Raw genomic sequence first — 22,594 nt, 5'->3', positions numbered from 1 at the left:
AACTATGGCGGCGCAAGCGGCGTTGATCGCCGATACCATCACCGGCATGAAGCGGGCTCTGCGCAGAGAGCGTGAAGGTAGGTTCCCGACCAAGCAGTCTGTCTTTCCAAGCATAATGGTTTTCTGACATATTCCTTCGCCAGAGAATGGCCCGGACGACCCCATCATGGCGCCGACGAACCGGGGGAACAAAATGCATGCTAATGCTAAGTATGTGAGCGAGGGTGCACTGGGCTACATCAACGCCGAGGATTACTACAAGCAGGTGCGTGGTTTGCCGATTCCGGGACTTGGGCGCTGTGGCGATAAGATGGAAACTCGGATTTTATGGAAACTGACTTTTGGACGGCGATTAGAGAGTCGATCATGCTGGTTATACTCGTTACATTCTTCAGCCGAACCCGGTTCGCTATGATTCAGAGGGAGAGGAGCTGGTTGAGGATGATGAAGATTCCGAGGCCGATGCTGCGGCTGCTGAAGAGAACCCGTTCTCTGGCATTGCGCTTGAGAGTAAGTTTTCTTTTTACACTCTCAATACTGTCCATAGCCTCATGGCTGATCTGTTGCTTTTCCTTTCTAGCTCTTCTGTGTCCCCTGAAGCATCCTTCCGAACTCCCCACCCATCCTTCTATGTCCCAAGCATACACATCGCAAGCCCTGGAGAAAATGACATCAGCGGTCGAACACAAGCTCCGTCAGGAACGGGCTTTGCTCTGGCGCGCCAGGAGCTTGCATAGGCAATTCCTCGGTGATAGCAGTTGGATGCCGTGCGGTGCTCTCGAGACGCCTAATGATCACTTGATCTTCGACCCCAGGCTTGCCAGTACTGACCCGAGCGTATATGCTGAGCAAGGTACAAGTGGGACTGGTACTCCGTCGACCAACAGAGATCTCAATGGCCCGCAGGACGTGGCACAAAAGGTATCTGCATCAACAGCCACCCAGGACTCCAAGCCAACACAGAACGGGACACAAGCCCGGACTAGTTCAACGCAAAATGACGTGGAAATGGCCGAGGTCCCAGCAGAGGCCGAAACCGCCAAGAACGGTCTGCAGCTTAAATCAGAAGAGACCGATGCCACCGTCAAAGACCTTCCACCTCACCCTAATACCTCGAGTCTTGCCCAGGAGAGCAAACACGACGATGCCGAAGCTGGGGCGAGCATAAACCCAGCCCTCGACGGGAAACAGGACATGGACACAACGAAAGATGTCGATCCCGTCGACACAACGGAACTCAATGACGACACAGAACAAGACCAGGAAATGCACGACGGCTCCTCACCAGAACCACCACGGCGAATGACAACGCGTGCGCAAGCCAATGCAATCAACCCAAACGAAAATGAAAACGGCTCCCCACTCTCCTCCGAGACAGCATTCCCACTCCCAACCCCGCACCCCCTCTTCCTCGTCCCGGACAACATCCGCCCTGATCCAAACTTCGGCCTTCCCGCCGCCGAAGCTGAGGAAACCCGCCGCCTGCTCTGGTCGTATATCCAGAAGCAGGAAGAGACGGTGCGTGGGGTCGAGCACATGCTCGATTCACTGAATAGATCTTGCCGCATGAAAGCTGATGTTCTGGAGTGGTGTAAGGCCGAGGGGCATGTTGGTGAGATGAGCGATGGCGAGGACTGGTATGATCGTGAGAAGTGGGGACTTGCTGAGGGTGAGGACTTGAAGAAGGGCACTGATGAGGATGAGGTTGAGACTGTTGATGAGAGTCGAACACAGGGGAAGAGGGGAAGGGGAAGGCGGCAGTGAGAGGTAGCTGTTGGCAGTGCTGTTCTTCTTTGCTTCGAAGCACTCTCTTTGATCTTGGGCTTTCGGATTGTCATGTCCTGGTCTCTTGTGATATGAACCCTACATACTACCCTGTCTCTGTCTCTGTCTGTGTCTCTTTGGGCTCTTTGATTCATGTGGCGTCGGTATATACCCTCAGTTCTATAATAAACATGGTTTTGGTTACTTTTTATGGGTTTAACAAGTAATCTTCAATTAATCCAAGTAGAAAATTAACAACTGGAATGTCCGTGGGCCATCCCAGTAGGGCACGCAAGTCCACTTGGGGAGCAGACAATGCGTGCATGGTGGGATTGTCCACGTGCCACTATCTTGATTTTGCCTTTCCTCGCTCTTATCATTGGTATTGTTCTCATCTTCTCCCTCAATCTTGGAATCAGCATCGTAGGTTTGTTCCTTGGTCTGAGCCTCGTCCTGCGCGCCTATGACAGCCTTGAGGTCATAACCACCCCGCCTCTGCAGCTGCAGACCATTTGGCATTTGGGCAACGCTTGATACTCACTGCCACAATTCCAGCAGGTATCTGTATTTCTTCCCCTGGCATAGCCGAGAAATGTGTTCTATGGGGAGGGGTTTCGGTTGATGTCACATTCACGGTCAAATTCTCATCTTTCAGGATTTCCATACCTTGGAGACTCGGTGCGCAAGCTGTCAACGTCTGTCTGGGTATGGCAAGTCGTGGTTATCACAGTATCATCTGACTCTATCCCCAGGTCTTCAGTTTAGACCTGGGACTTCCCTGGGTCAGTGGCTTCCTGGTTCCTGGAGATGTCGACACGGTCCTCGTTCAGGTTCATGGACTCGACGATTAGCCGAGTCTTCTCAGCATATACCTAGGTATACGGTGAGATCACGGGCCTGCAAAGTGATTTTACATTCGGAGGTTCTTTGGATTCATCTACTACGGAAAGTAGATGCTGAACATGCTAAATGATCTGTTCTCGGGTCTTGGATGCGTTTCTTCTGCTGTTGGCATCTTCATCTCCTTAGTCGTAGATCCACATGGGGGTTTGTCTGGTTTCTTTTTTCCTTCTTATTTCTGCCTCCTTGCTCTGCCATTTTCCACTTCTTTTTCGGGGACACGGTAATACTAAACACCCCAGCGTCGATTGATAGGGCCGAAGCGCACGTCTTTTAAAAGATCACCCTGAACGTTGGAAGTGGTTTCTCTGTGCTCCCCGATTGCATGTTTCCATGATTCCACCACTTCTGTTTCTGAATTCCGTTCCATCGGGAGTGTTCGTCCAGGGTGGCCCTGCTATCTGGCTCAGCAAGGCGAGTTCATCATGGTTCTCACCAGTGGTTCCTAGGTTGGTCCGTCCCAGCCAATGCCCAGGATATCTGGAACTGATGGACGAATCCGCGGTGGAATAGAAAGAAGGACTAGTATTAGTTCCAACATGATGGCTCGCCTTTTATTCCGCACGGCTAGTCCATCGTAGCCGGCGCCGATTTGGGGTCATCGCAGTCAAATTCACAGCGCAAGGCAAACCCACCCAACCTGATTCTCGAAATTCTTTCCTGCACTTCTGGGAAAATCACTGGAGTCTCTCCTGCTAAGCAGGGCGAGGTTACTGAGCCTGTGAAGCAGTAATCGAAGTGCTGAGACCAGCACAGTGCAAACAACCCAGCATGATCCTCGCTGTGAAGATTTCCCTCCCATCTTAGAAAGCTGAAGGCCAGTGAAGACTATTGGTTCCTGACGAGCTTTATCAGTCCAGGCTTTGTCATAGGGCGAGGTGTCGTCCACGGGTAGTTTCTTGGGTTAGTCCACCCCAAGGGGCCAAAGAAGGTCATGCATAGCACATTTGGCGCGTTGGGACTCAGGTTTGGATTGAATTGGCTCTTGGTTGACTATCTCGGTCACCAAACTTTGGGTCCTTAGGTGGTAGGCTCAAATCGATGACTGTAGCCATGCTTTGCTTCGTGGCATCCGACTAGGTTGTTTCTGCTGGAGTTCAATGATATATGATATCTCGTCAACGGAGTTCTCATTAGGTCCTCACTTACTCATCACCTGGGAGCAGGTGCAAGAACCTTGGAAGGTTGAGCCAGCCATGCATCAGATGGTACATATGCAATGGTAGTGAGCTCGAGGAACCAACGTTGGCGAAAGACTGGCAGTTGCACTGCTCTTTGCTTAGTTTTCGCTGAAGTTTTATGTTTGGGGTCTCAAGGTATTGACTCAGGTTGATGACCTGAGAGGTGAGAGGGAAAGTAAAACGTACCTGATATACGGTTTGAAACAGTGGAAGACACCCAATCTCTATTCGAACCGGTCTTGTCTTCTCTGGGGCATTGTATAGTTACATTGAGGGATGAGTATAGACCGAAATCAAGCGAAGGCATTAGGCTGTAGCATAACAGTCTGACAACTGAGCCCATATCTTCTCAACAAGGGCACACGTCCGGTTGGCTGCTTGTGTGAATACCATTTGGCTTATAAAACTCGATGGCTCAGGTAATATATGCTCTCAAACTTGAAATAGGAGAGTAGAGAAAGAATTGATTCTCTAACAAACAAAAGTTAGCTAAGCAATTGCATAGCACTTAATAGAGCTTGACAGACCAAGCATCAGGCAGATAATCAGTCTTAACATTGTATAGTCTTCATGAACATACTGTATCTTAATGCTTAGATTGTTGTTCAGTGGTCACCAGCTTGCCATTCTGGTATTCTCCACGGTAGAAGCATAGTGTATGAGAAGACATAGAACACAAGTGTATAATGTTAAGTCTCAAATCCCCTTTATTTTAATTGTCTGGAGCATCCTTTTGTCTGTAGAATATCTCACCCATTGCAGTCAAACAGACAAGCACTTCCAAACTCCCTTATACATCCTCGGCAATCGCAAATAAGCAACAAAGGTCTACTGATTCACAGTCGTACTGCAGTTTTGGCGCGATGGGGTTGATTGGATTATATCTTTGGTAGTCGCGTAAGGGAAATCACAGTGGGGGCCTTGTCCAGTATCAAGGACAAGGCAAAGATCTATCGTCTACAGGTCCAGCATCGTTGAAGATTCGGATGCATCCGTGTGCTGGAAAAATTATCATGGGCAGCCCCAGACTTTTGGGTATCAAGTTGTCTGAGCAACCTGGCCTCTCTCTCGCGGCCTCTCTTTCGATGTGCGGATTGCGGATGTTGAATGTCCCAGCCAATCCTGGTATACACTCATGGCGTTTACTGCTTCTTGGCGCGCTCGCGCTCACGCTTGGCGTAGATCTCAGCAGTGAAGGGGCTAGAGACAGTCAGTTCGGTTCTAGGAAAGCTTCAAAAATGACTACTTACTCTTCCCAGCCAAGAGCGAACCAGTACAGGACAAAGACCTGGGCGGTCAAAAGAATGCCAGCAACCTTGCCCTGGTAAAGTGCAACACCGAGGAAGTTCAAGGTGCTACCCCAGTACATCGGCGAGCCGGTCACGTTGAAAGGGAACCCAGTGACGGGAGCGTCCATGAGAATACCAAAGTAGTCGCCAAGGTAGGTACCGGTCACACCAAGAGCCCACATGCTGGAGAGAACCAGGACCGAACCGATAGCAAACAAGACACCTCCAACAATCGGTTGGTGGACAGGTGCGTAGAAGGGCTGGTCAGCTAGAGCGAGTTGATAGAGATGGTCACGGAGAATCCCGAGGGAGAAGATGGTGAATGCTAGGAAGTAGCAGCCATTGTACGCGCCTCCAAAGAGGCGAGTCAAGAAGTGGTTGCGGTACTCTGTTCACCGGTTAGCCAAGGTCGAACGCAACAGTACTCGAGTGGAATCGGCGAACCTGCGCGGGCAACAATGCTAGAGAGCTCATATTAGCTATTTATCATGAAATAAATGATTGCCATTGTAGTTTTATCTTCGCGATGGACACGGAGTACTCACTTCCAGAAAATTGGGTTAAAAGCAATAGTCGCGGCGGACCCTGTTGGGGGTCAATCACATGCAAATTGTTGAGATCCTGTAGAGAGACCAACTCACATAGTAAAGGCTTAGAAGAAAAATCGACAAAATCTGTAAGAGAGGCCATGGCGCAAAAATCGTTAAACCAGGAAAGTGAAGAGAAGAGGAATAGGAAAAGGAAGGGGAGAAGAAGAGGGGAAAGACGAAGTTGACCGTTGGCCCCGGATTAACAGCTTAAGTAAACAAAAATGACGTCCACGGGTTCACGGGTCCCGCGGTCACGGGATCGTATCTTTCTCGATTCTTTGCTCGGCCATCCCTTTTTGATACTGCCCTTGCATCTGAGATGCACGTCTTTAGCTCTTCTAACCCCTAGGCCCTTTAAACCCACCAGGCATCAACTTCATCCCAGGGCGCTCCATACAAACGAAAGCTTCCCCGCCAATCAGGCCAGATAGACCGCGACCATAATACTATGCCGAGCTGTTCGCTCCCAAGTTCCTGGGAGTGATGGTTATGAGCCGTGGAGCTCGGACACACGTGTGCGGAGAATGGCCCTTAGTCGCCGTGACCTAGTTTTGGCGGGCGTCGGCGTATTCATCGCTTGGGGTCTTGTGGTTCGCTGGCTGCCGATCCTCCGGTATCTAGGATATGCCGTGACACTGGGTGCCGTCCTATCTTCTGTTGGTCTTTTAGGGCTTATCACATTGACAATCCGACATCAGAATGACAAAGCCAACACCAAGAACGTTTCAGTGGCTTTCATAAAACCCAACCAATGGCGAAAGGAAGTGCTGAATGTCCGTCGGAGCACGCGATACCGGCCCCGGCCACTGTATCCTCAGTCCTTTGTCGTATCGGAAGGGATCGACGAACTTCTATCTTTCATTACCCGAGACTTTATTTCCTCGTGGTATCGCAGTATCAGTCCGAACCCAATATTTGCCAATGAGGTTGATCGAACGATTCGTGTCGCCCTTGAAAACCTCCGGGATAGGTTGGTTGCGGAGGACATGGTCTCGCTAATCGTATCGCGGATCTTTCCTATTGTAACATCACACCTCAAAGAATTTGACATTGCCGAGCGTTCTGTCCGGGGGCGCAATCTCAATCGGAATGTGACCGAGTCCGGAGAGCTTGATCTGGCCATTGCAAACAAATACCGTGATGGGCGTTTACATCCCGCTGTTGCAACCTCTGCGTCCGATCAAAAGGCTGTTCAACAGGACTACCTACGCAAGCTAGCAGTTGGACTCTTACCCCAGCTATTCCCGGAAAGCGTGCTAAACAGTCGAATCGTGTCTGTTCTGATTCGAGAAATCATCTCATGCGCTGTACTTATTCCGATAGTCACTGCATTATCAGACCCAGACACGTGGAACCAGTTGATGGAAGCATATGGCCGTACAGCTTTGCACGATCGGAAGACTGTACGCAAACTGCGCGCCGCTTTGGACCAACATGCGTCACCTACACCTAAGTCCAAGCGTGGGCAACCATTTCCACGACTGTCAGCAACCGATTCAGAGCGAGCCTTTGAGCGCTTTGTGAGGGCAATCAGGAAATGTAATAACCTCTCCGATGCCCGTCGGTTTCGTGCCCTCGTTTCCAGTCAATTGAAGCAAGAGAGTGTGGTCGAGGGTCAGGATCAGGTCTATCTGAAGCGTCTGGAAACGGGAAAACGTGTTCTTGATCAGAAAGTGGCTAAACTCGCGAAGCCTGGCGAAGATTCCCATGTGCCTCCAGCTCTAGACCCTCGACCTGAGATCCCATCTAAAACGCATGAATCGTCCCTGGTCGACGTGATGCACAGCGCATCTGGACTTTCTTATTTCATGGAGTTTATGGATCGCCAAAAGCTGATGTCTCTTGTTCAATTCTGGGTTGTTGTAGATGGGTTCCGCAACCCACTTGAAGATGACTTTGGAGATGAGGCAGCGCCTACTTCATTAGCATGGAAGCCAGCAGACAGAAATGACCTAGCTCTGATCAGTGAAACATATCTCTCAAAGCCAGAACTGAAGGTCTCTGAAGAGTCTCGCCGGGCAGTCAAGACATTCCTGAGTGCAGGAAAGCGTGCCACCCCGGAACAATACCGAAAAGCGCGAATGGTGGTTTTAACAACCCAGTCTGCTATTTTAGAGCATCTCCAAGATACCTACTATCCCAAGTTCAAGGAGTCTGATCTGTACTGGAAGTATCTTGCGTCTGATGAAGCATCTGCTGCCCAGGCGCCAGTTCGTCAACCCTCCCCCATTGCAGTCACTTTTGAAGCTCCCGAGAGGCGACCTCTCCCGCCTTTGTTGTCACGAACGAGCTCCCAGCCGGGATTGAGACCATCCAAAGACCTTCGACGGGCCGCTGTCTCGTCTGGCGATGTGCGGGGCATGGGAAAATTATTTGATGATGACGATTCACCACGACGATCAATCGATTCAGAACGATCTGCTCATCTTTTTGATGACGACTACGACACTGACAATCTCGCCACGTCCACCCATAGCTTGGGTAAGGATTCCCAGAATGGCGAGAACGATGCTAGCCAGAGCCAAAGCCAAGTCCTCAAGACGATGGAGGCAGCGCTTAATGATATCATTACCAATGAGCCGAAAAATGGAAGAATCGAAGACCTCAAAGGAGATGCTGCCGGTCTGTTTGGGCCGGAGCGTCCTGTTCTCTCGTCGCGCAGCTCGTCCGAAATCCCCCAGGTTGACAACCGGAATGAAAGAACTAAGAAAAGCATCGCATCGCTTGGTCTGGTCGATCATGCGTCCCGACTTGGTGTGTTTGATGACGACTTATTTCCGGATCAACAGAAATTCATCGAAGATGAATACGAAGAACCAGACGGCGTGGATGAAAAAGACTCAGCAGATGAAGTGCATGAAGCTGCACCGGGTGACTTAGGTCTAACGGAAGCGATTGAGGCACTCTCGGTGGATATCGACAAGCTTGCAGCCCAGGACGCCGTGGTCCAAGCATTGACACGAAAAGCCGAACTGACAAACAACACCGCGGAATTGAGAATCCTGCGCAAGTCCAAGGCTAGCATCCAGCGCGAAATGCATCGTAAGGAAATGCAGCGGCAACAGTACATTCTCCAGGAAAGCGATAACAGCTTGTTTGGGCGATCGACCGTTAGCATCAAGTCTATTGTCGTAGGGAAAGAGGAGGATGATGGCCGCGAATTCGCTATGTGTAAGAGAAGTTTCGAATGTGTCGTTTGTTGCAAGCTAACTAGTTTTTTAGACGTTGTGGAGGTTCAACGAAATGCGGGCGAGCAAATGCCTGCTGCATCGTGGGTCGTTGCACGACGATACAGCGAGTTCCATGATCTGCACCAAAAGCTACGCCAACGCTACCCCTCCGTGCGGCACTTGGAATTCCCCCGACGGCGCGTCGTCATGAAGTTACAGAAAGAGTTCCTTCACAAGCGGCGACTCGCTCTCGAAGCCTATCTGCAGAAACTCCTCCTCCTGCCAGAGGTCTGTCGCAGCCGCGATCTACGTGCATTTCTATCCCAGCGTGCCATCCTGCCCCGCAAGGAAATTGCCCGCGACAACGAAGGTGAAACCAAAGACCTTGTCACCCGTATCTACAACTCCGTCGCAGATGGCATGGATGACTTCCTCGGCAACTTCGGCGTCCTAGACCAACTATCTACCGCAGGCCAGAATCTCATATCAGCCGCTACCCAGCAAGCCAGCAGCGCGATACCAGAGTCCAGCCTCGCAACCGAAGACGCCGTCACAGCCGCCGAAGCCGAAGCGGAACTAAATGCGTTTGAAGACCGCGAGCTCGAGCCCTTCATCAAGCCCATCTGCGATCTCTTCCTCGAAGCCTTCGAGCTGAACCGCGGCAACAACTGGCTGCGCGGCCGTGCCGTCGTTGTTGTCTTGCACCAGCTCCTCGGCGGGACAATAGAGCGCAAGGTCCGCGACGGAGCGCGCGGCCTGGTACAGGATGATTCACTTCTCAAGTACATTTCTCTCGCTCGAGATACCCTCTGGCCCGGCGGCATACTCCGAAAAGCCCCTCCTCGTTCGGCTGCTGAGCGTCTCAACAGTCGTGCTGAGGCCACTGTGGTCTTGGCTACCCTCATCCCGGATCTGGCAGGTAATGTTGTCGGCAGAGCTAATGCGCAGGCTGCTGCCCGCCGCATCTTTGCCACGCTGAACAATCAGCATCTTAATACCCATCTCGTTTTTACGATTCTTGACGAGATCGTCTTGGTTCTCTTTGGGAGTGCGGGCCGTCCTCGATGAGAAGTTGGTTTATTCTTCCTCTTTACAGGCACTGTATATTCTCGATAACATCTATCTCTACATAATATCAAATGCTTTCACCTAACACAACCAAAAACCGAAATAATCCGCCAAGATAAAATCATCACGTGTGCATGTGATGAGGCTCAAACGTGCCCAACAAAGAGCCCCTAAACCCTCCCAGCCTGCGTTTCAACAGCTCATCTTCTCCTCCTTAACCCCAATGGCCCCTACCCCAACCCCAGCTCAATCCCACGCCCTCTCCATCCCTGAAATCTTCGAACTGATCCTCCTCAATCTTGACATCCGCACCCTCCTGACAAAAGCAAGCCGAATCTGCCACAGCTGGTCCCACTTCATCAATTCCTCCCCGCGCATCCAATGGGCCCTATTCTTCCGACCCCTCGACCATGCATTGAATAAACCAAAGACCCAGAACCCACTACTAGCAGAAACCTTTCCGTCCATCTTCGACCAGTTCGAGTGTACCGGTAAAAGGAATGATCTCGACACCGATACTACAAACGAAAAACCCACCTCCAATGTCACATTGACCACCTTCGACATGATCAAGAACCCGCACAAATGGGACGCATACATCAGACCGGAAGCCAGCTGGCGTCGTATGCTGGTCCAGCAGCCGCCCGTGTATACGCTGTCGCTGCTAAGGAGTAATGTCGGGCATGGCGGGCAGCATTTGTACATTTATGAGGCGATGGTGAGTGTCTAGCTCTACTTATTTACATGATATATACACATAGTTACCGATATCTACATAATGGGTTTCCTATTTGTTTAGCTTTCTATTTGTTTACATACATCCATACATCATTTGCCTCCTGCAAGAACCCCTAGCTGACAGTTGTAAACCCTCCCAAGGACCACCAAAAAGAACCAGCCGATGGCCTGCGAATGGATATTGTCTTTGAGGCACTCATCTTCGGTGACAGGTGGGATCAAGATGAATATTCCGCCACACAGATGGTCTGGGGACAGGAATTCCTCCCTAAACAGGTTCAAGCGGATTTGGAGCTCTTTGGAGTCCGGGATCTGGATTTGGTGTTTTATACTCATCTGGGAGAGATGTTCAGCGGTCTGCGTTATGATACTCCAAGTTTGGACTGCGATGTTATGAATAACATCAAAGCGGCGTATACTAAGCTGGGGATGAAGCCGAAGTACTCGGATGAGGCTTTTTTGAAGGGGCGGAAGTCTTGGGGTTCGCTTTGGGATTAGCATCTGTGTAGGGGAATAGATATGTTCTCTTTTCATGGATCTCTAGTATGCCGTATACCCATGTACAATAAGTCACCTGGCCTTGAATTGTCCCAACTTGGTTTTCTACCTGACATCTCCCATACAACATCTACATTGGAAAAATATAGAGATCATAGCCGGAACTACTTGATTTAATCTCCACTAGGGGTCGAAAAGAGTGAACGGCATATACCGGTCCACCCAGGGTAGATACATAAAGCCGGGCCAGACAGAAACGACTGATAAAAGAGCAGTAAGATAGACACAAAATCAAAATACGAAATCTCCCTCGCGCCCTCCTAATCCTTGTTTCTACATTGGAAACGCAGTGAACATAGAGCAGCCGAATGGGACTGTGGAAAAGCAGAACATTAAAAAGAAAAGTCAAATAGCGTATTGCAGATTGAGGGGAGTCAATAGTCCCCGGTAAGAACATCCATTATGATGATTGGTAAGTGAAGGGATAAAGGGCCGAAGAAATTGGAGAGGGTATCCGGGGGCACTTGTCTGTGCTCATGCTCATATCATGAAACACCCGGGTTGATGGAACAATGCCAATCTATGCCTCGTCCTTGGACTTCTTCTTGGACTTCTTGCTAGGCTGTGGTGCACCATCCTTCTTCTGGTGCACGATCAACCGAGTCCAGCAGTCTTCCTTGTCCCACTCGAAGCCAGCGAGGTAGGGTTTGTCAAGTTCATCATCCGCCTAGCGGGGTCACGTCAGTCATCATGGACTCATGGACTCTCTTGTGGTCTATACTGCAGGATCACTGACCTTCTTCTTGAACTGTTTGTAGATGGCATCTAATGCGTCCTTGACTGTGACGCCCTTGAGGTTCCGAGCGGTGACTTCTAGGCCAAGGGGGAAGTGTAGGTCAATCTTCTTGACCGGTGGATTGACGAGGAACATTTTGAGGATATCCTTGTCCTCGATTGTTGAGGGGGAGGTGTTGAGTTTCCTGAGCAGAGGTCAGTGGGACTCATCTATGTGTGAGGAAGTGAGATGAGATACCATCCAGTCTTTTGTGTTTCAATTGGCAGGGTAATGTCCATCTTTTGCTCTTCTGAGATAGAGTCAGTATAGCTCCCTCCATTGAGTTTGATGAGTACTTACCAAGGTCCTTGATGTTCCAGACACCTTCTGCCGTTGAGGAGGTCCGTCTGTGGGACTTGGCCTTGACCTCCTTCTCGGTGGTCTCAGGCTTCTCGTCAGATATGGACAAGCCAGCAATGGCAGAATCGACTTTGGTTAAAGGAACAGACATGGTTGCAGAGTTGTATCAAGATTGAGATGGAATCAAGATGAGATGAGGAAGAGAAGAATCAGGGAGAAGATCAGGAGATGGAAGAGAAGAGAGGGGAAGGAGGGCAGGTGACCAAGGTTGTTTGAGAGAGGGGGTGCCCTGGTCATGGATGTGTGACTTTGGTTTGTATGGTGTTTGTCTATAACAAGGAGGTACCTTGTGTTTCACCACCTTTACCTTCACCTTGTTCACTTTGTTCACCTTGTTCTACTTATTATTTCTATTCCATTAATATCTATTAACTATAACTATTAACTACAGCTATCTATTACCTATACTACTCTACTCCTCTATACCTATCTACGTACATACTATACCGGCCTCCCCCGGATAACTGACATCAACGTCAACCTTAGCCAATCCCAGCCAATCCCAGCGCTGCACCCCGCATTTGCTCCACTTTATTTTAGGGCCGATCACTCTTATATTAATATGGGTAACTAAATATCCTATTAGTATAGGTACCTAGGTATGTATGTGCTATTACATATATTAACTAGTACTACCTAGGTCACTAGTACCTAGGTAGTACTTAGGTATGTACTAACATATGATCATCACCTGATCTGATCATACCACTTATGTATACAACTGACCATAAATGAATTGCTCAGATCAAACTCAATGCTTTCAACTGTCACATGTCCTTATTAACCTTTCTTTATTAATTACCATTAACCATCTCACTCTTACCACAGGACCTGTAGACTACCTAGGTAAATATATCTGTCCTCTATAAATTAAATTTGATACCTCAGGATATTAAGACATACATATTACATCATCCACCTGAATCTCCCGGCTTTCCTATCTTAGCTGCCGCCGCTTTTACGAGGGCGCTCAGAGTCAGACTGAGTTCGAGGGCCCTCTACAATTCTATACTCTTCATCCTTCTCATCATATCCATACTGCCGATCCTGGCCATTGCGTCCACATGTATTCCTAAGTACTCAATGGGAAGCGAGGATCACGAAAGTAGGTTCCGGCTCCCACTCCACCACTCTACTTTCATCATATTCTGAGAATACTCTTCCAACTCTCCCCCTCGTGCTTGTTTTTCATCTTCCATATCAGCCATGGCTTTAATAGGCTGGTTTCCCCACGCCAAATTCGGTCCGGGCACAACAGTCCTCTTTGAAAGCCAACAATCAGCGCATGGTCAATCCGAGAGAAACAGTCCCAGCACAACTACCAGCGAGAGGATTGGGATCTCGATCCTGGTCCATCAACAGCCGAGGCAACATTCCACGTTCAGCAGGACTATGGTCCATTGGCATACATGCGGGTATATATGCAGGTTCCAGATCCATCTACCGAATTTGAACCTCGTGAAGTTCGACGTCGCCAAGCCGCTCTCTGTCCACATCGTGAAGTCGACGCCCTAAAGTGCTTCCACCAGAAACATTTCACTATGACACCCGCCCTCCTCGGGATCAAGGAGGAACCCCAAGGCGACGATGATGTTGTCCCAGGTGGTTTCATAGTCTACATGGTGTTCCAGCACGTACCCGGAATTCGACTTGCCGATGATCAAGGGGCGCCTGTCCGTGGGTGTTCAATACATACGTTCTTTCGAGAGTTCGACCGTGAGGAACGAGGCAAGGTTCGCGATGAGTTCGACAAGAATTACCCTAGGCTGGCGGAGTTGGATTTGACACTCTACTCAATCTGGGCCGACCATCTTGTGTGGGATCCTGTCTCCTCGAAGCTGTATGTCCCTTCAATGCTGACACAGAGCTGCTCGCTAACTATATGAATAGGTGGTTCGTCGATTTCAGAAAAGTGACGGACGCAGGCTGGCTGAAGAGAATCCGCTCGCTTCGCGGCCTACAAAATCCCGGTGCAGGGGCGGACCAGGGCCCCATGCATCTTACCTGGCAACGCTGGGGTCTTGCCATTCCCCCTTCCGACACAGCGGATTTAGACGAACTTGAGACATGGATTCTCTGATTTCCCTCTGGTGTATCAATCACTTGGTTAGAAGACTTGTATCTGCAGATTTCATAAGCGTTTCCTTTGTCAGTCGAGGGGTCTTTGACCAAATCTTCAGAGCAAATCAACACGTTCCTAGCCAGCAAAAAGCATTGGCAAGTATCATCCAAACAGCTTCTGGCTCCTTCTCTCCTCTCGAGGAGCTCTACGGTCTTGAATATCATCATACACTATGCATTCCGACCTAGCCCTCTGATGAACTTCTGCGAGGAGGGCGCAATATTAATCAACCAATTCAGATGCCCAAAATGCCTACTGTCTACGCAAACGAAGTTACTCCAGAGATGCCCTCAACGGGCCAAACAAACTTTGGATTCGAAAATGGCCGCAGCCCGCAAGATCAATAAAAAAAGACCCAAAAAAAGACCGAATGCAGACCACCACCAGAACTAGTTGGCTATTAAAATGTTAGTACATGATGCTATAGAAAGCAGGACCGAATGGCGCCAGCAAAGCCGGGCCAGAAATCTAGATCCGACAATGTGAATGGGAAATCAGTAGCCTGTTGATCCTGGGTATAGGCAAGTCGACGGCCAATATTATAGAACTGATAATCGCAAATTGAGCATGTCTCAGTTGTCACCTCTCTCTGGGTGCCTCAAATATGACCATTGAGTAAAGCTACATCCACTAAGATCGTCTATCAAAACTATTTCTGTCAGAAAACTGCAGTCCGGCGATGGCTGCCTTGGTAGTGGGGACTCATGGCACCATGCACAGCTAGGTATGGCAATAGTCCCGCTAAGCAGGCCAAAGTAATTCAATTCAAAATAGAAAGGTGGGAACATAATAAAGAAGAACACTCGAAACACTCGACTGAAGTATAAAATCCACGGACATAAAGGCGGTGAGATGTATTTTCTGCCGGCATCGCGCATCGCTTTCTGTCGAGCTACAATTATCATCCGACTTCTCTGACTCTTCCTTTCTCCATTGAACTCGACTTTTTTTTTCTCTTCTGCATGACTCGTCAGCTGTAAATCCAGCTTCCCCTTGTTTTCAATTCACATCCTTTTTAGACCCCCCTCGATACCCTTTACCATATCGCACCTCTGCGCCCTTTACAATGTCACTTTTCGGCGGTGGCGCGTCGTCGGCCTCGGCGGGCCAGACAAATACCACCGGCGACATTTCCAAGGACGTCGCCCTCAACGCTCCTCCAGAGGACGGTATCTCCGATCTCCGCTTCTCGCCTACCAGCGAACATCTAGCCGTGGCTTCGTGGGATAAGAAAGTCCGCATCTACGAGATCAACGACCAGGGACAAAGTGAAGGAAAGGCACTCTTCGAGCACGAAGCTCCAGTTCTGAACTGCTGCTGGTCTCCAGTAAGCTCCCATTTCTTCTCACCGCCCCTCACATATTTCCCCTCACAATCCCAGTCCCATGCACAGGAACTAACATCTTTTTTCCTCTCTTACAGGATGGAACCAAGGTCGTCGGTGCTGGTGCCGACAAGGCAGCCCGCATGCTCGATCTCAGTTCAGGCACCACAACCCAAGTTGCCGCCCACGATGCCCCCATTCGAAGCTGCCATATGATCCCCAATCCCTCCGTGGGCGGAACTCCACTCCTGATCACCGGCTCGTGGGACAAGACGGTCAAATACTGGGATCTGCGCCAGTCGACTGCAATCGCTTCCGTCGAGTGCCAGGAGCGTGTCTACACCATGGACGTTAAGAACAAGCTGCTCGTCATCGGCACCGCGGACCGCTACATCAATATCATCAACCTCGACCAGCCAACAAAGTTCTACAAGACCATGCAATCACCCCTCAAGTGGCAGACGCGGGTAGTCAGCTGCTTCTCAGATGCCTCGGGCTTCGCCGTCGGCTCGGTGGAGGGTCGCTGCGCTATTCAGTACGTCGAGGAGAAGGATTCCGCCTCGAACTTCTCCTTCAAGTGCCACCGTGAAACCCCACCCGCAAACCGCGATGTCTGCAATATCTACTCCGTTAACGCTATTTCTTTCCACCCCATTCATGGCACCTTCAGCACTGCAGGTGCCGATGGTACTTTCCACTTCTGGGATAAGGATGCGAAGCACCGTCTCAAGGGTTACCCCGCTGTTGGAGGTCCTATCACTACCACCGCTTTCAACCGTAATGGAAATATCTTCGCTTACTCCGTCAGCTACGACTGGAGCAAGGGTTACTCCGCCAACACCCAGCAGACTGTCAACAAGGTCATGCTGCACCCTATCGGACCGGATGAGACAAAGCCCAGACCGAACACGCGCAAGCGTTGATTTGGGAGCTTTCTTTCTTTTTCGCATGGGATGGAGGGATTTGTTTCTTTCGCCAATCACTTTCGAGTCCCATCGCTACAACGAGCATGTAATGAAACTTTTTACCATATCGGCGTGTTTTGATTAAGTGCAAATGGGATTTCTTTTTCTGCTAGCCTAGCTATTTTCTTGGAAGGGTCTGCAATCTGCAAGAATCTTGAATGTAGTTGAATTGTGGGATATAGATTGTAGAGTTGAAAAGGGACAAGTAGGTGGGACATATATCAAGACGTACTCTCCTATCAGGCCATCAAAAACAAAACACCTTCATTGCATCCATGCGTATGATACCTATAAAAAGGAAAAAAAAATTCCCCAAGCCAGTTCAATATGCCCAGAAGATGATCCCCGTTCACCCCATGCACAACATCTCATAGAGAATCATAAAAAGAAAGCCCCCACAACGCGCCTTGCATGTATTTTCTTATTTTTCTTGTCTAGATCACCCTGTTGACGACATAATAATCTACGAGGTAGGCAGGGTAACTTGCGCCACCCCATCAGCGACCTTTTCAACAGCCTCATCATTCTTGCCCTCAGTGGTAACGGAGACCTTCTCCGCACCACCCTTAGCAGACCCCTCAACACCACCTTCAGGAGCGCCAGCACGGCCCTTCTCCTTCTTCTCCTTCTTCTTGGCCTTGGCAGCAGCCTTCTTCGCAGCCAGCTTGGCAGCTTCCTCCTCCTTCTTCTTCCGGTCGGCCTGCGACCCACCAAACATCTCACGCCACTCATCCGCCTTCTTGGGATCAATACGAGAGAACAGGTAAGCTGCCTTGCCGATCTTGTGGCCCGCTTTCAGTGATGTAGGCTTCCAGCCGGACTGGAGCTCTTCCACACTGGGGAGGTACAGGAAGGGTGCGTTCAACTGCTCCAGAATCGACTTCGAGGTTGCAGGCATGTACGGCGAGAACACGCTGGAGAGCAGGTGGATCAGGTTAAGTACTGTTCCCACAACGGCAGCGGCACGCTCAGGCTCGTTCGCAATCAGCGCGTTGTCGAGTCGGTTCGCTTGGATCAGCCCGTTACCCGCCTCGGCGATGCGCATGGCTGTCTGCACTCCGGCGCGCAGGTGTGCGCCTTCCAGATCTTCATGGTACTGGCGCAGGTGTTCGGTGACTTCCTCTAGGAATGGGTTGAAGGTCTCGGGCACGGTGAATTCCGGAATGACGGAGCCGTAGGAGGCGGTGACGAGCTTGATGATACGGTTGACGAGGTTGCCTAGCTTGGCGAGGAGCTCGCCGTTGTTGCTGTCCACGAACGGGGCCCACTCAAACTGAGTGTCACCAGTCTCAGGGCGGTTCTTCAGCAGGAAGTAACGCCACACGTCGGCGGGGACGCCGGTTTCACGGGCGTTCGTGCCGAACACACCTACGCCGCGCGACTTACTGAACTTGCCGCCCTCGTAGTTGAGGTACTCGGTCGTGCTCAGGTGGTGGAGCATGGTCCACTTATCCTTCGTGCCGATCTGTGTACCGGGGAAGATGACGCTGTGGAAGGGCACGTTGTCCTTGCCCAAGAACTGCCACAACTGCACATCCTCCGGGTTGCGCCACCACTTCTCCCAGTCATCTGTGTAGTTAGCCGTGATCGAGGGGTAGCCGATGCAAGCCTCAAACCACACGTAGAGAACCTTGTTCTCGTACCCCTCCAGTGGGACGGGAACACCCCACTTCAAGTCTCGGGTGATACCACGGCCCTTCAGACCCTCCTTCAACCAGGACTCGGTGATAATGCGCGAATTCCTAGGCCAGTTACCCTTCTCAATAGCGGGGTGGGCCCATTTCTCGATCTCGGGTTGGAGCTTGTCAAGTAGGATGTGGATGTGTTTCGTCTCGCGACGGACGGGGGCAGCGCCGTCGATCTTGCAGCGTGGGTTGATGAGATCAAAGGGATCTAGGAGGTGACCGCACTTGTCGCATTGGTCTCCACGGGCATCGTCGTAGTGGCAGCGGGGGCATTCGCCCTCAACGAAGCGATCAGCCAGGAACGAGCCGTGCTGCTCGCAGAAGGGCTGTTCGGCGGTGCGCTCACCGAGGTAGCCGTTCTCGTGCAGGCGCTTGAAAATCGACTGCGAGATGTCGGTGTGCTTCTGTGTTGGTGTGCGGCCGAAGTGGTCAAAGCCAATGTTGAACCATTCGTACACGTCCTGGTGGATCTTGTTGTATTTGGCGCACAGATCTTCTGGCGGCATCTTCTCCTCCAGCGCCTTAGTCTCGGTTGCGGTTCCGTATTCATCTGTACCGCAGATGTACAATGTGCGTCGGCCACAGGCCTTGTGGTACCTGTTGAGTAGCTGTTAGCTTCCTGGCGCAATGCTATATTCTGTGTGGGGTTGAGTCATACCTAGCAAAGACATCGGCACTCAGCACGGAGCCCACGACGTTGCCCAGATGGGGAACATTGTTCACGTAGGGCAAAGCGCTCGTCACGAGGATATTGCGCTCGCCGGCTTTGGGCAATATGGGATCTGTCATCTTAATAGTGTTGAAGGAGAGAATGTCTTTGTAGGAGGGGCAAAGGCGGGAAAATCAGAAAGTGGGCATCTCGTCACATGCCCCGCGCATATCAGAAAAAAAAAAAAGGTTATCGATTAGACTCTTCAACTTTTGATATTATCTCTTCTATCTCCCTTATATTCACCATGGAGCACAATCTTCTGGACAGTCTCCTTGACCTGGAGGAGCAATTCTACAATGAGGGATATGAGCTGGGCACCGCGGATGGAGCCGCTACCGGATATACGGAAGGCAGCGTTTTCGCCGTTGAGAAAGGCTTCGAGAAGTTCGTCGAGATGGGCCGATTGTATGGGAAGGCATTAGTCTGGGCACAGAGACTCGACATGAAATCGTCCGAAGGTGCCGCAGCGCAGGCGGATAGCACAACGGGTAGCACAACGGATACTCTTTCTCTTGATCCATCTATCTGCGAAGACATGCCCAGTCTCCCACCACACAGCAGTCGACTGGCCAGGAATCTCCAGACGCTTCTTGAACTTGTCGATCCGGCCACGCTGGATATGAGTAATACCGAAGAAGCTGTCAATGACGTGGACGAGCGTCTCAAAGGCGCCGCTACGAAGGCGAAGCTCATCCAGCGCGCAATGGGTGAGCGTGAGGATCCAGCCGCCCAGGTTGAGCCCAAGGACATGTCGACTTCCGGAGATGGCTCTGGAAGCATTGAGGATATCAGTGCATTGAGCATTCGTCACTGAGGGCTTGGTCATGCTTCACCAAATTGGTAGGCGTACCAGACGCTCGGTCCCCGGACTCAACCGATGCCCTCTGATTCGAGCGCAAAAAGCCAGTCCTTCTTTGGGAACAAAGCATTCGCTTCGGTCAGCACGTGGAGAAGTGCTCCAATGTCTTGAGCGCCATTCCAGAAAGCCAGAGAAAGGTCATTCGATCAGAATGATTCGTGGCTCATCCTCCCTTGGTTCTACGCCTTCTGAACACCAAGCTTCCCGCTCATCTGCCATTGAGAAACAACAGTCGGGCTCAATTGGCGGTCCGAATTTGACGCGCCAGATATACCCAAGACTGGTCTACAATATCTTTTGGGCACCTGAGTAGAAAAGCTCCGAAGAGTTTCCCGGGCCGTTCTACTGACAGGCATTTATTTGTGTTTCATGCAAGACCAACTTGATTATTTAAAAACATGTCTGAAGAACCAGATTTGCAAAGGAAGAAAAGGTCATGTCAAAATAGGTCATAGGTTTCCTTTGGACGTCATAATATAGAACCATTTCATCAAAAATGCAACTTTTTCCTTTTAGTCTTCACTTATCAAGTCACCAAAAATCTATAGCTCAAGGCTGCGCTCAGCCATAGCCATAGCACCCTCTCTTGTCTTGTGGCCACCGATGAACCCGCTAGCGTGAACAAAGACCGCACCCTCGGGGATCTTGCTCTGGCCATTCTTCTCAGCCTCCGCAGCCATAACCCCGTCAAGGTCCTGGTCGCGCACACCGCGCCACGCCTCAGGCAGAGGCTTACGAGACTCAAAGCTGCTCTCGGAGACGGAAACACACTGCACACGCCACTTGGCTCCCTCAGTAGCGTTCTCGGGGTAGAGAACATAGTACGCCTGCACGGCGGGGTCAATTTCCTTGGTTCCCGAAGCCTCAGCCTCAAAGTTGTACAGGTGCTCCTTCCAGGGCACGCCGCCCTGCGGGAGGACAATAATGCGGCCGGAGGGGTGGACGTCCTTGCGCGAGGCGTAAGCGGAGCCGACGGTCGTGCGGGCGGGCAACCAGGATGTGCAGGCGTGGTGCATCTTGCGCGCGAACGCGTTGCCAATAAGGGTGCTAGCGCGTCCGAAGAGGCTGTCCTCGTCCTGGGGCTCGCCGGGCGGGCTGGTGGGGTCCGGGTTGTTCATGTCGCCGACCATGGAGGCGAGCGTGATGCCGCCGTTCTTGAAGCGCTTCTCTATTCCAGCTGCGGTAAGTGCGGCCTGGTCGTAGGCGGAAATCCCGTTGTCGTTGGCGTCAATCGCTTCGATGAAGTCCGTGTACAGCTTCTCGTACAGCAGGTCTACATCGGCGTGCTCCACGGGCAGGGACAGCTTCTGGGCGATGATTGCCTTACCGAAGTGCATGTACACCAGGCCGGCGGAGGAGAGCTTGGTGGCGCGCTGCGGGAAGGTCGTTGAAAAGGTGCGCTGGTGGTGGTCATACCGGTGGATGGCGGGGTCGTATACGCCGCCCACGTCGACGACGGTGTGGCATTTCTCCAACTCGGCTGGGTCGCGCGTGCGAATGAGAGGGGAGGAGGCGTATGTGGGGAGCAGGCGGAGGAGGTAGACGGCCAGGGCCTCGTCGGCGTGGAAGTGGCCGCTGTTTTAAGTTAGTACATGAGCAGATTGAGCTAGAGAGCAGCAATTGCAGTAACATCGCACTCACTTGTGTGTCCCGATCGAGGGGGACGAGGTCTTGAGCTTCTTTGCTACGTTTTCAGCCATTTTGAAGTAGTTACTGAATCTGAACATTCAAAATCGAAGGGAATGCGTCTAAAGGTCTTCACGTATTAATTGCTGCGCTCTGGCTGGCTGGATTTCTTATCTGCGCTTCCATATCGGGTTGTCAGGGCTTCAGAGTAGGGCTGAAAGCTAGCATGTGACTATGAGCTCTCGATGTACGAGAGCTATATCAGAGCTGTGAGATTCTCTTGGACAGAACTACAGTTATAAATAAATAGTAAGCTTGGTTTTGATAGGAATGGCCAGAAGAGAATAGTCGAGATTCTCACGGACTATAGAGCCAAAAACTGAAAAATGAACGGTTTCAACATTACCTGCTATTCTCCAAATGGGCTAAAATTGGAATAAATTTGACAAAGCTCCAGGCTAGAAGAAACGGGGATGTGTTGACCCGACCAGCCCAATGTCCCGTGAAAGATCGAAGGAATCAATGGTCTCCTATATCTCCTATAAGACTACACCTGTGCAGCTCTGTAACACTCGAATCGAATCTAGAAAGAAAATCGAATATCTATTAAACCCCACCCAGCGCCTGGCAAGAAATACAAGTGACGAAAGAACCCGGTATCCTATGTACAAGTAATGGCTTGAGCCAAACCATTGGACTGTGTGTGCGTGTGGATGGAGCAAGATTCGGTAGAGGGGGAGCGAAAGAGAAATCAGGAAGTTGTGAATAGGAAGGTTGAGCGTGGACAGCAGAGGGTATAAGTGTCGAACTGGATAACAGTGGTAATTCAGGTTGGATACGGAAGACACAGAGAGGAAAAAGAAGAAAAGCAACAGGTTTATCTGGTATCGTCGAGTCGTGAAAAGGGG

The 22,594-nt window shown here is 50.7% G+C and overlaps 11 protein-coding genes across 11 annotated transcripts; 6 read left to right on the top strand and 5 right to left on the bottom strand.

Annotated features, from left to right (window-relative positions):
- Positions 1–4: 4 nt before the first annotated feature.
- On the top strand, positions 5–1,764 carry N7489_003805 (RXT2 domain-containing protein; the record flags this gene model as incomplete). Its single annotated transcript, XM_056709557.1, has 4 exons — positions 5–77; positions 144–265; positions 357–510; positions 581–1,764. 4 exons carry the CDS (start codon positions 5–7, stop codon positions 1,762–1,764), a joined length of 1,533 nt encoding a protein of 510 aa, XP_056567978.1.
- A 234-nt stretch (positions 1,765–1,998) lies between these two features.
- Positions 1,999–2,283, bottom strand: N7489_003804 (uncharacterized protein; the record flags this gene model as incomplete). Its single annotated transcript, XM_056709556.1, has 1 exon — positions 1,999–2,283. The coding sequence occupies one exon, from the start codon at positions 2,281–2,283 to the stop codon at positions 1,999–2,001; it is 285 nt and encodes a 94-aa protein (XP_056567977.1).
- A 2,704-nt stretch (positions 2,284–4,987) lies between these two features.
- Positions 4,988–5,824, bottom strand: N7489_003803 (bifunctional phosphatidyl-N-methylethanolamine N-methyltransferase/phosphatidyl-N-dimethylethanolamine N-methyltransferase; the record flags this gene model as incomplete). The annotated part of the gene is made up of 5 exons (XM_056709555.1): positions 4,988–5,045; positions 5,096–5,522; positions 5,579–5,595; positions 5,680–5,719; positions 5,776–5,824. The coding sequence occupies 5 exons, from the start codon at positions 5,822–5,824 to the stop codon at positions 4,988–4,990; spliced, it is 591 nt and encodes a 196-aa protein (XP_056567976.1).
- Positions 5,825–6,248: 424 nt separating this feature from the next.
- rgsC (putative intermediate filament protein (Mdm1)) lies at positions 6,249–9,962 on the top strand (the record flags this gene model as incomplete). Its single annotated transcript, XM_056709554.1, has 2 exons — positions 6,249–8,895; positions 8,947–9,962. The coding sequence occupies 2 exons, from the start codon at positions 6,249–6,251 to the stop codon at positions 9,960–9,962; spliced, it is 3,663 nt and encodes a 1,220-aa protein (XP_056567975.1).
- A 223-nt stretch (positions 9,963–10,185) lies between these two features.
- On the top strand, positions 10,186–11,198 carry N7489_003801 (uncharacterized protein; the record flags this gene model as incomplete). Its single annotated transcript, XM_056709553.1, has 2 exons — positions 10,186–10,680; positions 10,842–11,198. 2 exons carry the CDS (start codon positions 10,186–10,188, stop codon positions 11,196–11,198), a joined length of 852 nt encoding a protein of 283 aa, XP_056567974.1.
- A 580-nt stretch (positions 11,199–11,778) lies between these two features.
- N7489_003800 (uncharacterized protein) lies at positions 11,779–12,484 on the bottom strand (the record flags this gene model as incomplete). The annotated part of the gene is made up of 4 exons (XM_056709552.1): positions 11,779–11,925; positions 11,995–12,178; positions 12,232–12,283; positions 12,334–12,484. The coding sequence occupies 4 exons, from the start codon at positions 12,482–12,484 to the stop codon at positions 11,779–11,781; spliced, it is 534 nt and encodes a 177-aa protein (XP_056567973.1).
- A 1,115-nt stretch (positions 12,485–13,599) lies between these two features.
- On the top strand, positions 13,600–14,473 carry N7489_003799 (uncharacterized protein; the record flags this gene model as incomplete). Its single annotated transcript, XM_056709551.1, is given in 3 exon segments — positions 13,600–13,681; positions 13,693–14,233; positions 14,284–14,473. The coding sequence occupies 3 exon segments, from the start codon at positions 13,600–13,602 to the stop codon at positions 14,471–14,473; spliced, it is 813 nt and encodes a 270-aa protein (XP_056567972.1).
- Positions 14,474–15,581: 1,108 nt separating this feature from the next.
- sonA (putative nuclear pore complex protein (SonA)) lies at positions 15,582–16,762 on the top strand (the record flags this gene model as incomplete). Its single annotated transcript, XM_056709550.1, has 2 exons — positions 15,582–15,842; positions 15,938–16,762. 2 exons carry the CDS (start codon positions 15,582–15,584, stop codon positions 16,760–16,762), a joined length of 1,086 nt encoding a protein of 361 aa, XP_056567971.1.
- A 505-nt stretch (positions 16,763–17,267) lies between these two features.
- N7489_003797 (methionine--tRNA ligase MES1) lies at positions 17,268–19,278 on the bottom strand (the record flags this gene model as incomplete). The annotated part of the gene is made up of 2 exons (XM_056709549.1): positions 17,268–19,086; positions 19,148–19,278. The coding sequence occupies 2 exons, from the start codon at positions 19,276–19,278 to the stop codon at positions 17,268–17,270; spliced, it is 1,950 nt and encodes a 649-aa protein (XP_056567970.1).
- Positions 19,279–19,445: 167 nt separating this feature from the next.
- N7489_003796 (Yae1 family protein) lies at positions 19,446–20,015 on the top strand (the record flags this gene model as incomplete). Its single annotated transcript, XM_056709548.1, has 1 exon — positions 19,446–20,015. The coding sequence occupies one exon, from the start codon at positions 19,446–19,448 to the stop codon at positions 20,013–20,015; it is 570 nt and encodes a 189-aa protein (XP_056567969.1).
- Positions 20,016–20,602: 587 nt separating this feature from the next.
- On the bottom strand, positions 20,603–21,794 carry N7489_003795 (MYG1 family protein; the record flags this gene model as incomplete). The annotated part of the gene is made up of 2 exons (XM_056709547.1): positions 21,702–21,794; positions 20,603–21,635 (listed from the first exon to the last, which is right to left on the bottom strand). Exons 1-2 carry the CDS (start codon positions 21,785–21,787, stop codon positions 20,603–20,605), a joined length of 1,119 nt encoding a protein of 372 aa, XP_056567968.1. The 5' UTR covers positions 21,788–21,794.
- Positions 21,795–22,594: the final 800 nt, after the last annotated feature.

The sequence above is a fragment of the Penicillium chrysogenum genome, assembly GCF_028827035.1.
Source record: "Penicillium chrysogenum strain IBT 35668 chromosome Unknown utg000002l_segment0_segment0, whole genome shotgun sequence".
NCBI lineage: Eukaryota > Fungi > Ascomycota > Eurotiomycetes > Eurotiales > Aspergillaceae > Penicillium > Penicillium chrysogenum.
The sequence above is the reverse complement of the archived record's forward strand: the minus strand, read 5'-3'. Positions and strand labels throughout refer to the sequence as shown.